Source organism: Haliotis rufescens, unplaced genomic scaffold (assembly GCF_023055435.1).
Source record: "Haliotis rufescens isolate VD_foot unplaced genomic scaffold, xgHalRufe1.0.p SCAF_1, whole genome shotgun sequence".
Classification (NCBI taxonomy): Eukaryota; Metazoa; Mollusca; class Gastropoda; order Lepetellida; family Haliotidae; genus Haliotis; species Haliotis rufescens.
Genome location: NW_025963779.1, coordinates 5028884 through 5041947, shown reverse-complemented (window position 1 = coordinate 5041947; position 13064 = coordinate 5028884). Strand labels below are relative to the sequence as shown.

The 13064-nt window shown below is 39.2% G+C and overlaps 2 protein-coding genes across 2 annotated transcripts in view; one reads left to right on the top strand and one right to left on the bottom strand.

Annotated features, from left to right (window-relative positions):
• Window positions 1–4335: 4335 nt before the first annotated feature.
• LOC124150100 (G2/mitotic-specific cyclin-B-like) lies at window positions 4336–10983 on the bottom strand. The gene is made up of 8 exons (XM_046522014.2): window positions 10840–10983; window positions 8816–9067; window positions 8013–8246; window positions 7688–7846; window positions 7272–7508; window positions 6683–6823; window positions 6184–6288; window positions 4336–5233 (listed from the first exon to the last, which is right to left on the bottom strand). Exons 1-8 carry the CDS (start codon window positions 10861–10863, stop codon window positions 5123–5125), a joined length of 1263 nt encoding a protein of 420 aa, XP_046377970.1. The 5' UTR covers window positions 10864–10983; the 3' UTR covers window positions 4336–5122.
• Window positions 10984–11231: 248 nt separating this feature from the next.
• LOC124150101 (focadhesin-like) overlaps window positions 11232–13064 on the top strand; it is a 586265-nt gene continuing 584432 nt past the window's right edge. The window contains exon 1 of the mRNA XM_048398021.1: window positions 11232–11294. The gene's annotated coding sequence lies outside the window, so the exon portion shown is untranslated. The remainder of the gene's footprint in view (window positions 11295–13064) is intronic.

The following is a 13064-nucleotide window of genomic DNA, read 5'->3' as shown; positions in this document are numbered from 1 at the left end:
CCGAGCCGACCAGTCCTTGTTTTAGCCCCTTAATGCCGAGCGCCAGACAGGGTAACAACAAGTACCATCTTTTAACGTCTTTTGGTATGACGCGGCTGGGGATCGAACCCCGGACATTCCGCTCTCCGGACGGACGCTCTACCATTAGACCACGGGCCCCGAGCACACGGAGCATGATTTGCGCACGTTTTTAGCCCTTTATGTTTTGAACTAACTCTAACTTATTTCTTGCACTGAAGGGCTTCCGGGCCATAATCGTTCTAGTATGTATTGTAATAGGCGCCCATCGTCTCTAACAGGCATATAAGAGGGCGCCTATTACAATACATACGACATTTCAATATTTTTCAATATTGCTTACCTAACTTTTGGTGTCATCTGGCCCGACAGAAACAAGTCGAAAACTGGGTGCTTTTGATATATTCTGATATATTTAACAAAACAAAAACTGTACGAGTCGATGGTAGTTGGCAGCGTGAACAAATCTACTGTCAAGGTTGATGGAATAATACTATCAGGGTAGCTATTTTAAGAATGTTCCACTGGTCTGAACATGTAACAAATGTTATATTTGGGATAACACCTTCTTAGTAAAGTACAGATTCTCGTATTTTTTAAAATAAAAAACAAAATTTAGGGGGGGAAGTCCCGGCCGGAATTCGAACCCACTCTGCCAGAGTGAGGCACCTAATCGCCAGTACACAGTCAGCGATCTAAATACGTATAACATTTGTTACATTTGACCACTTTCAAAATGGCATTGTGTATTTCGGCCATGGGAACCGTGCGAATTTACACTTGTCAGAATGGTACACAAAGTACGTGATCTAGACTACCAGTTGTCATACTCTCATTTGTGTGGAAGCCTCTCTGTGGGTCAGATCGCTGAGTTTGTGTGCTTGCGATTACGGGCCTCACTTTGGTATGTGGCTTAATCTTCAACGCACATTCCCTCTCCTGTTGAATAAAAACGAAAAAAGTAATTTCCATTATCATAATTGTTTTTCTTCGAAAAGCAGTGTCCTTTGTACGATTCTGAGTAACTCGTAATCATTTGTTTATGAATCACTGTCAAATATAGTGAATATATCAGGTGTTCGCAAAAAGGTGAGCCTACCCTACCGCACCAGTGGCACCAGTCAAAAACACATGCAAAGGCAAATCAAAGGCAAATGCAAAATCATTGTTGTCGTGCGACAAATGTGGAAGTGTCTGACAAAAAGATTTGAACGCTTTGCTGAGGCCTTGAATGATGTAACAATGTTTGAGCATGCGTTGTAAGACCCTTGACCGTGGACACCACAAGACTGGAGCTGCTCGAATATTTAAGAAAACGTACAACTTTATGGATAACAACTTCTGGTTTACTGCATATAGCGACGTTTCGATGCATATTCTATTTCTTATACACCGTTATGAAGCTGCTCGAATATAGCTCAAATTAAAGGGAAGGTTGAATTAATCTCTCTTGCCATGATGTAAAGTTCTTGGTCATTTTGAATCTCTATGCCTAGATCTAAGTATGAAACAGATGAGCCAGTTTTACTGGCCCTTAATATTTCTAGTTCAGGTTGGCAAATCAGTGGTTATTTGACCATAACTGAACTATATCAGATCATCGATATATGCTTGAAGCTTAACCTGTGAAGATACGGCTTTGAATTGGTCTGAAGCAATCCATGCTTGACGTAAGAGAGATCGGATAGTCAGGCTCGCTGACCTGGTTGATGCATGTCATCGTATCCTATATTTTTGTAGGTCGATGATCATGATGTCAATCACTGGAATGTCTGGTCCAGACTCGATTATTTACAGACCGCCGTAATATAACGGAGGGTCTTCCCAGTTAGCACGAAACTGATATTCAGGAGGATTTAGGGATAAGGATTTAAGGGATGGGGGATGGGGGATTATAGTCTGTTCCTGACAGGTGTACCCAAGTTAGCTCAAAAGCTTTGAAGCTGAAGTTATCATCTGATAGTTGAATTTAGAGTGAACACCTGTCACGTTTAAAAGTTTTGATTACCAATCAAGCTGTGTTGTTGTTTGTGCATATATGCCAGAAACCTATCACAATAAATTCAAATCCCGGTTAGCCCCCAATGATATTTCTATCTTTGTCAGTAACCATACCTGTGCTTGTGGGTTTACTTAAGTTTTATTATTGTCAGTAAAGCTGTACCTGAAGGAAGAATAATATAAATTTATGAAAATCTAAATCTAAATCCAATATGTCTTGAGACCTTTCATCCGACCAATCAATAACGAGTGCGGCGTTAAATAACAAACAAAGTTAACGTATCTGACTGTTCTGACAAAACTATTCTATTTCGCAATGGATCCTCGATGTTTACTACATGGCCGACGCTCTTCAACTAAAAGCCTTCTTTGTGTCTGATGTCAATAAGCTCCATTCCACTGCTGTTGTGACGATTTTAAAGCAACTGAAAGATACATTACCTGATCATGTATGGTAAATGTTTGCATTACTGGACAGACAGTCCGTCGTCCCAGTATCGTAACAGGTATATCTTTGATTTTGTTTACATGGAGTTCTTTCATGTTTGACGCACGACGGAACACCTTTGAGCGGCCATGGAAAATGACCATGCGATGGACTTGGCAGATCAGCCAAAGAGCAAGCAGCAGATGTTGTCAGTGAGTTGTGTTTAAAAAAGCCGCTTTTAAAAGTATTCCCGTTATATTATGGCGTGTCAGCTTAATGTGGGAGGAAAGCCCGAAGTGATGCAGGTCGGAGACGTTAATCACTTTCGTGAAACCCACGAGCACGGGGACGGTGCTGACAAACCTAGAAACAATCGGAGCGAACCGGGATTCGAACCCACAATCATAGGTTCCTGGCTTGCCTAAGGGACGCAACTCTGCACAGCGACTTCCGGAGCTCGAGACGACTGGGCCTACCAATAGGCCGGAACGAATTTTAAGTCAATAAACTATCGTTTCTGTTCCTCATCTGATACAGAAGACATCGTCTGAGCCGGATACTTCCTCAAAATCAGATCTAAGTTCTCGCTATTGTGAAACAAAGATCTGAGGACATCCCATTACGGGTCACGTCAGAACGACCTTTCATCCGACCAATCAAAGCGTCGCTTACCAGATCCTGAAATTGACAGTCGGAATGTGTATTCTAATCATGCAACCTCGAAAACCTTTTCCCCGGAATAACATGAGTTGGCCCCGAATGGCACGACTGATTCCGTCAAAATTACTGTATCTCTCGCGTTGCACAGTACGTGGGAAGCACTGCCATAAATCTCAACCGTATATGAGATATTCCGGACTGTCCGTTTGTTCAGTTTTCAAAATTTTAATCGAGAACTGTCAACATATTTTTCAAGCGTAATCTGAAATGGATGCCGTATAGCTCGAGAAAGATGTTTTCTAATTGGCTGATGTCGACTTCTTGTTAGTCATTTCAGTGGTCGGTCAAAATTCGCGAAAGGTCGTTCTGACATGACCCGTTATAGGATGTCCTCAGATCTTTAAAAAAAATCAGCTATGTCCTGAGCACGAAGGTCTGGTATTATCTTGCAGGTCAACATTTCTGCCGATAATTCTGGCGAATGGAACGACCGGAAGTTTCGTCAACATGTCGCTGGCCAGTGTGTCCATTCACAAGCAAATCAGTTGGCCTGTTATCTGCGATACCGCCCCACACCATGACCCAACCGTCGCCAAGAGGTGTTTTGGTCAAGAGTTGTTGCCCTTGCCATAGGACCATGCAACACCCAAGTCCCCGGTGTTTGCTTGCCAGGAACTTCAGGCCGCCTTACATTTGATTTACGACATTCGGGCAACTTGGGGTATTTTCGTCCACTTGGTCATATCCACAATTCATCATTTTGTCTGTTAGAGATACTGTTAGAGGCATGAGTTTAATGGGGTGTTCAACTTTTGGGTAGCATGGTTTTTCATATCAGTACCTTTTTAACTTACAAAAGGTCATGTCTTGTGTGGGTCAGTTCTGTATGAACGACATGTGAAAATCATTTTCTAGATCCAAGGTTCCATTTAAAATTCAGCAGTTCTGGTCGGGGCAAGCAAGTGAAGGTCGAGCAGTAATGTATTCATGCTACTGGCGTGTAAAGAATCTGGATGAAAGAATCTAGTGGAATGGCAATGTAACCTCAGTGGTGCTGGGATCATTGTGTTTCATGTAACAGACAAATGTCACAAGTCAGTATTTGCAGCTCAGGTATTTTTCTGCATGATGCGATACTTATTATAAACAAGGGCAACACTGCCTTGTGAGCGTTATATGTAATATGTAAACATTTCAACAATCTTAATTAATTTAACACAATAAATAAGTTTATTCCATAAAATTTATTTACAAAATATACATAATATGTCAGTAAGGATAAAATCACAGACTTTAACCAAAGACATTACATTAAAGTCATGATTGAACATGTATCTAGTCATTGGCAGTGGATAAAATCAAGTCCATATGGCTTTCGTAGCATCTCACCTAACCTTCGATAAGGAAACATTCTAGGGATGGAAGTATGTAATCTTCAGGCAATTCACAATTTGATAATTTAAGCAGAGGAGTCATGAATCTGACAACAATTGCGACTGATCCAAGAAATCTTTGCAAAAATAATTCAAGTTGTGAATACAGATAAATAAAAAATTTCAAATGCTAAAAACATGTAATAGTAATTCTACAGTGATTTGTTCCATTTGTTATTCATAAAAAACCAACATCTAAATTATGCTGCAGTCCTTAGAATATAACTCATGATACACAATAAGACAATTTAAAAAGGAAGTTTCATTTCTTAACCCTTAACATTTAACCCTACACAATGGACAAAAATCAAGTTAAAAAACATCATGATTTGTGCATGCATCAGCTTTGCAAAGGAAAATGCATCTGAAATAGAAGAGCCAACATGAAAGTTCACTGTATCGTCTTGCGTCGATCCACAGCTGAAAGACATGGCATCACATCCATAATCCTCATGAATTCACATAACTTGTTTATGGTGCCTTGAAATCCACATTTAAACTTCCTAAGAATTAGGTCAATTGATACATGATTAAAATATCCTCGTTCCTATGATCACAGCCCGCTTGAGGTACAGAGACAGCGTTAACTGGACGCTGCCGCCGCAGCCGCCAATTCAAGTAGCGCTGGGGATTTCAGTTCTGCTGCTGTACTAATTTTCATGAACTTGGAACTTGAGTATTTCGTCCTCACAGCCTGCACAGAATAAAAGATTAAATTACCATTTGAAAGCAATACAAATACATTATTTCAACATCACTTTAATATGTACAAATTATTCCACATTCGTTGGTTTGTGTAATTCCTTGTCTGTAAGTTTGTTTAACGCTGCACCCAGCAATATTGCAGCTATGACAAGGGTCTGTTAATGTCTGAGAACACCACGATCCAATATGGCCTGTCATTACTTCCCCTCACATGCGCACTGATATACTAAGCATCTTGTGTTATGTTATTGTCATGGTGGCAATAGTTATGCACTTGTTTTTGCCGATTTAGTATAAAAACACTTCATGTCATGGCCAATACATGTATAAGCGAAAAATAAATCTTTAACAGCAGTTGATGCGATTTGCCGATCAGATCATACACAATTTCGCCGAAATAAATGTAAGCAAAATTGAATTGGATCTTGGAGAAAAGTAATATAATGGATTACAATGTAAGTTCAGATACACAACACTTTTATAGCCAGATAGTGTAATAGAAGTAACTAGCGGACTTCAGTACGGATTTGTTGACATGCTTCTTCCAGTGTTGTGCTCACGATAACGATTACTGTATTCCAGTGTTTTACTCAAGCAATACATTAAGGTAGGGAGGCCCTTTCCCAGTTTATTTGGGTACATACTAGTTTAAACAAAAAAAACAACATAAAAGTAAAGCCACCCGGATGCACTATTTTCAAAAGTCATTGCCTGAAAACCAATTGTTTTAAAGCCTAATCATGTCTTGACCAGACAAATCCAGCGATCATGAGCATTATTCTACACAATTGGGATATGGTTAACGTCAACCCATTCATTGAGCATTACCACCCGATGCCTGCATTTGCTGCTAGCAAGAGCAATTCTAACCTGGAATTTCACTGGGTTTGTCAGTGGTGGTAAAATGAGGCAGATGAATTACTGCATGAGAGTACTTACCGTCAGTTTACTGTTTTCAGCTTTCACAACTAAGTGAGCCAGTTTCTGCTGGATTGGAAGGAGATCTTTCTCTGAATATGTGCTGTAGTGGGATAGGGTGTCATTCTGAAAGGACAGGATGACTAATTAGCATTTCGTCACCCACCAAATAATATCCCTGTACTTGGCCTACAGCAAATGACAGTTAAAATTCCCAAATAATAAAATAAAAAAACCAATTTGCACAAAGATGATTTTACTCCAATTTACCTGCCAATGGCACTTATGTTTGGGAGTCCAGGATAAAATCCCTGCATAAACCTAATTTGGTATTCAAATCCCTACATATTTTTTCAAATAATCCAAACTTGCCTAAAACAAGTATGAAAACTACTGAATAAAAAATCAGGAACTTGCAAAAAAAATTACTGAAAAGACAAGCCGTTACACTAATTGAATAATTTCCACACCTTTTCTGTGTAGGTTATACACCAATGGGCATACTCAACGCTGTACTTACCCACTGAGAACTGTCGAGAACTTTCATAGAAAGGCACAAGGCAGCTGCAGCAATTTGGGAAGGAAGATATTGCACCAGGTCATATTCTACGATTGTCAGCTCCATCAAGTATTTGGCCAGAGTGTGCTTCATGGCATCAACCTGGGCAAAGGAAGTTGGTTGTTGATATCAATATGACAAACAAGTGCAAGTTGTCGAGGGTGTACATAACAGGGTTCATACACCGACTCTTCCATGATGATTCACCAGATGTTTTCCATGATGTTATAACTATTTAAAAAATTAAACTGGGAAAATAAAATAGCCATGACTTCAGAATTTCTTGAAACACACAAACCCTTTAAGAGTTGAATGCCACCAAATAAATTGGGGGAAAAAGATCTAATTTACCCAAATCAAGAGTGGAAAAGTGGGACTGCTTATTAGTTTTAGGGAAACCCATTCTCTGTTCAGGATTTGAAGGGACAATGAGAATCATAACATTCACATTCAAACCTACACTATCACTTGCATCCTAGAAAACAATCCCTGAATTGTCTAATTGCTGAATTCAATTATTCAAGACAGTACTGAGTGACAAAAGTCCCACCTGGCCTGCTTTGGAGTTTCGTCTGAGGAAGTGGAGACAGAGGGGCTTTCCAAAACTGAATTCTAACGACCGGAGAATATCTCGCTCCATGTCCCGGATATCTGCCTTGGAATAAGCATTGTCTGTGATGTAAACAAAGTCAGCCACCTCTGGTGCATACATCTCCTCGTACTTGGAAGCTACTAACATTGCCGTGACTCCGACCAGCTGGAGTTTGTTCTTGCTCACTTGCTTCACCTGAAGAAAAACAAAAGATATTTAGTTCGAGAAAATAATTAGATTTATCCTCTTGTAATACTAAAAAAATGGTCATATTTCAGCTGTTCAATTCTATAAACAAGATTTAAGAAATCAGCTTATTTGGGAAACAAATGAGACTATTTCAGCAGCAGTAAATGAATGTGTCACTGGCTCACCTGTAGGTATCTGTCTATGATCGATACAGTGAGGTACAGAGTTTCCTGCAGTAAGTGGAAGCGATGATGAACTTGGCACAGCCAATCAATCAGGATAGCTCGCATTTTACCGGTAACTTCTCTTCCTTCCAAGTAGTTTCGTTTTACAAAATATTTAGCCTGCAACAGAACAACCAAAATATACTTCACTAAACCCTTTCAAATGCTCTGCAACTTCAAATTACTTTTTTAAAGAACCGAAAGGCAAATATATTGCAACTTGGCTTACATTTTATTGCTACGGATAACAAGCTTGGATAAGGAACAAATGGAACTGTAGACTTACCTCCAGAATTCTCATGTAGGAGTAGATATCATTGACATATTCACTGACTAGCTGTGGGTTATCTCTATCATTAGCATCAATGTCTTCCACGGTAAGTAGTGCTCGACTGAAGGCATCTGGCTTATCGTCACTGATGTCCATGGGGGCGGGGGCGGACACAGGTTCACATTCTGGCAGCGTCAGCTCGGTCTTAAATGTTGGAAGGACTTCCACAATCACAGCAGGTTCCTTGTCCTACAAGTGCAAGACAGTTATAGCATCAGCAAAATTATGAATATACATTTACAGAAATCAGATGTATGCATTACATATGCCAGAGACTAAACAAAGTGACTGACAGGCAAACTGGAGAAAAGGCATTTTGTACAATATATATTTTAGTAATGGAAAATAGTCTCACATTTCAGTCAATGTGGAGTATTACTATTAAGGCCTTTCTCTTCAGTGGCCATGTTCTCCAAAGATTTCACCTATGCAAAACAAGCCATAACATGATTTATTAGATATTTGGCCCTTGTCTACAGCAAAAGACAGTTAAGATTCCCAACTTCTCAGAAATGAAATACAAAATCCAATTTGCACAAAGATAATTTTACTCCAATTTGCCTGCCCATGGCACTTATGTTTGGCAGTCCAGGATAAATCCCTGCATTTGGTATTCAAATCCCTACATATTTTTTCAAATAATCCAAACTTACCTAAAATAAGTGAATGAGAGTGTTTTAACGCCGCTTTTAGCAATATCACAGCAGGGGACCTAAAATAAGTATGAAATCTACTGAACATTTTTGAAGCATAGTTACCCTGTAAATTTCAATGTCTGCTGATTTCAATGATGATGTTGCTTTGTTCTTCTGTAATGTCCTTCCTTTGGCTGCTTGAATGATTTCCTTTTTGATTGGCTTCTTACTGGCGTCGATGGTCATCTTGGAAACCTTGTTTCCTATGTCGCCTAAGGCTGCTCTGTGTGCTGCCCTGGTCATCGTCTTGCTGGCAATGATGGCATCTGTGTTCTCCCTTGATGGTGCCAGCTTCAGGCTGCCTTCAATGTTGGCCTGAAACAAATAAACCATAAGTTTAGCCCATAACATGAACGGTAATTTTATATACATGTGCTTTCAGCAACATTACACATTGACACCAGAAATAGGTTTATTCTATGCATGTGGGGAATCAAATCCTACCTTTGTTGTGACAAAATGCTTTACGTACTAAGCTACCACACAACCCCATATATATATAATATCTATATTGACATGGAAAGTTACAACACTGTTCTAATCTGAAATTAGACACAGAAATTCAGATCTGCAATGAAGACAAAATTAAACCCATCTTCAATTTGTGAAATAGCCAGTAGGAATACAGTTCAGGAAGACAACAAATTGATGCACGAGGTTAATACTAAAATTCTATTATATTTGCACATGATCATGATGATGCACTCAGGTCTTACATATATGTACACAGAAAGGTTAATACTGACCGACAATTAGGTATTGAAATCCAATTCATTCGAATAGGTATCCAAACTTGTCACATCAACAAAATATTTCAAACATAGATCTACTGCCTTCCCATGCAATTATGAAAATTAATTACACCTAACCTAATTCAACCTCAAAACATAGGAAGATCCAGACATTATGGAACACTGGTTCTGGAATAAATTTTACTAAAACAGTTCAAAACCATATATATAACCAGTTGGTTAAGAAAGAAAAAGTTCCAGAAAATAGTGTAAATATTGTTTCATGTGGACTAATGTATTGTTTCCGTCATCCGGAAAACATTTGAATCTTATTATCATGCAAGGTCCAATGTAACACCATAGTTTAAATTGTCGACGTCATTCGACAGTTGTGGTTTTCAAAGACTGCGGTCATGATCAGTGCATTTTTTATAAGGGGAGCTCAAAAGGTTTGTATGCTTGTATAATAGTATCTAAATGTACACTCTAAGTATGTTCCTACCAGCAGAAAATGGGAAAGAATATGCCGTTCGTTCCATCAATCTTATTTTTCATTATAAACCTGTTGAGGGCATAGGTAAGACTATGGCGTTTTTCAAGTTGGGGGTGGGACAAAAGGAACTCTTAACCAAAATAGTTCAGGCCCAGCAGTGTTGGCTGGAGCATTGCTCCAGGCTAGTTGAAGGAATATTGAAAAGTTACTGGTCTATGAACCATGTGAAAACTTATAAAACCCATAAATATAATTTTAATTTATGGCAATAAGGATAAGATGCACATTCCTCCATTTTATTTATCAAAGCAGGAATGCAGATCATATAAACGTCATGCTTTATAGACATCACATTCATGTTATTAGCATTCTAATAAGGCCTAAGGACAGAAGCATTTGTCTCATTTGAACAATGGTTAATATTGTTGAAAATGCATATGTATTCATGACGGTAAATGCAAAGTGTAAACTTCACTTTGAATGCGTGCAATATACCACTAAAATCGAATAAACTAAGCAAAAGCCCAGTGTAGACATCGTCAATATAAACTCCCACAATCGCATGAACAAGCCCATACGTGTTTTCCGCTCTTTAGGTCGGCATACCAAAGTCATCATACAGCCTATATTTGCAAAATGCAATGGTCAAAACTAAAACTGTACTTGTCGTTGCACAATATTACACCTTTACATTCACAGTCGGATAGGAAAACAATGACTTTAGAAGATAAATGGTCTCAAACATCACAAAAGCGAGTGTAAACAAACCACTGAGCCGGTTAGTGCACGCACTGACTGGGCGGAATGTCCAATAATAATGCCATTAATTGCACAAAATATATTCAACCACAGTAAAAAATTACCGAGACTGGTCTTGTTAAAGCCATGTTGTATGTTTCTCAAGAATATGTCGCACAGTGACTGGATTCAGGCATGAAATATCGTTTCTTCTCAATAGTTCGCTTGCCACATTCCCTCTCCTGCTTGACATGTAGCCATCGATGAGTGAATTTGTTTCAAATAGCAGCGGCTCGGCTCTGATTGGTTAGAAGGTGCCCCAAACAAGTTGCTGATTGGTCAAAGTTGTTGATGGTAACTAAGGAAAACATATCATCTTTTTGTCAACGCTCCAAACTCAAATATATTATATGATTCATAATATTGTATCGACACTTATTCTAAATATTAGACAAATATAATCTTAAAATGTTTTATTCTAAAAATCCAAGACGAACCAGCATCCCACGTTCTGCGCAGAGTAACTTCCGCTTTCTGTATCAAAACAAACCCGCGTGTAAATCCACGCATGTCGCGACAGGTACTTTCTTACCAACTTATACTTAACGTGGGTGGCTAACCAATCCAAAGCTCAACGGGCATCGCTTTTGACCCACTTACCCTCACCGATCTTGTTACCATTCCCTTTTTATTAGCATATATGCAGATAGCGTAGTGCAGGTTCTAGCATGGCTTCAGTTGTGTGTACGGACCTCAAACTTGGTTGTGATCAGCTGATCACCGATAACTTTGATAGAAACCTGTTTGTTTCGCAGTTTTGAAATAAATTCTTCTAGTCGTTGCCAGGCGTAATTCTGTCGAGAAGTGATCAGCCATGACCAGCAACATACACGAAACAAACTGAAATTACTCAACATGTCTCTTACATAGCTTAGGCTATATATACGTAATAACTTTCATTTATATTGGATAAAGTAAACTTAAAATTCAATTAATTTCAAACACTCCTTGGTTGCTTTGCCAGTTTGTTTGAATAAAAATCCACTGTCATTGTAAACCACACGAAATGTCATGTAGTATATTTTTTGGTAAATCAACATTTTTGGTTATTTATATTTTGGAAATTTTTGTCCTCATAATTATGTGGAAATTAATTTGACATTAAATGTGTCATTTGGTCGGACTAGTCTAGAGCAAATTTCAATGTAATAAAAGTGCTGAACAACTTCAAAATTAATGTAGTGGCCTGGTGTTTTAAGGTGTCAGCTCAAAACACGAAAGAAATTAAATGTTACCATGGTTATGTTAATGTGACTGATATCAGAGAACTTCATTTGCATACTAAATTTATGTGGTACAATGTTTACATCAACAGGAATAATACATAAAAGGCCATGTATCTGTTTCAGTAAAAGGATTGGCTGTTTTACATTGTGCAATCTCTAGCTCAAGGCCCCTTCCGACAATGCAATATTATAAGCACTGTAACTACAAGTAGTATATATAGGATTTGGATTGGTTGAACTGTGAGGACCACTTTGTTGTATGGATTTATTGTTGACAAGAAAGCTTAATGGATTAACTATTTGCGAGCCCCACAGACCTCTCTTATTTGTTACTGATACTAATAAGTTGTGCATGGATGAACAGGACTTCAGTCTCTCTCTTCTGGTTGTTGAAGTTCCATGCAATTTTCACTGAAACACACATAGATTAGGTATTTGGTAGAATTCGAAATATATTGGTCTGTATGTTTGTACGTAGGTTTAACTTGCGGAAGGGGCGGTCGGGTAGCCTAGTGGTTAAAGCGTTCGCTCGTCACGCCGAAGACCCGGGTTCGATTCCCGACATGGGAACAATGTGTGAAGCCCATTTCTGGTGTCCCCCGCTGTGATATTGCTAAAAGCGGCGTTAAACCATACTCACTCACTCACTCATTAACTTGCGGAGGGATAATAGATGTTGTAGGATTGAGGAGGGGTGACTGCCGAGCTAGAAAATGTACGGGGATTGGTGGGGAACACCCAAGCAAGTAGATGTACTGGGATGAGTAGATGTATTGGGTAGGGGATCAGCTGAGCTAGTAGATTAATAAGGAGAGGGACACCCGAGCTGGTAGATGTATTGGGTTGGGGATCAGCTGAGCTAGTAGATTAATAAGGAGAGGGACACCCGAGCTGGTAGATGTATTGGGTAGGGGATCAGCTGAGCTAGTAGATTAATAAGGAGAGGGACACCCGAGCTGGTAGATGTATTGGGTAGGGGATCAGCTGTGCTAGTAGATTAATAAGGAGAGGGACACCCGAGCTGGTAGATGTATTGGGTTGGGGATCAGCTGAGCTAGTAGATT

What these genes read in the sequence shown, in the direction of transcription:
- LOC124150100 (XM_046522014.2), bottom strand. Translation starts at nt 10,863, where the DNA reads ATGGCTTTAACAAGACCAGTCTCG. An exon ending in CTTTAACAAGACCAGTCTCG is followed by an intron (nt 9,068 to 10,839) that starts GTAATTTTTTAC and finishes TATTTGTTTCAG; the next exon opens with GCCAACATTGAAGGCAGCCT. An exon ending in CCTACATGAGAATTCTGGAG is followed by an intron (nt 7,847 to 8,012) that starts GTAAGTCTACAG and finishes GTTCTGTTGCAG; the next exon opens with GCTAAATATTTTGTAAAACG.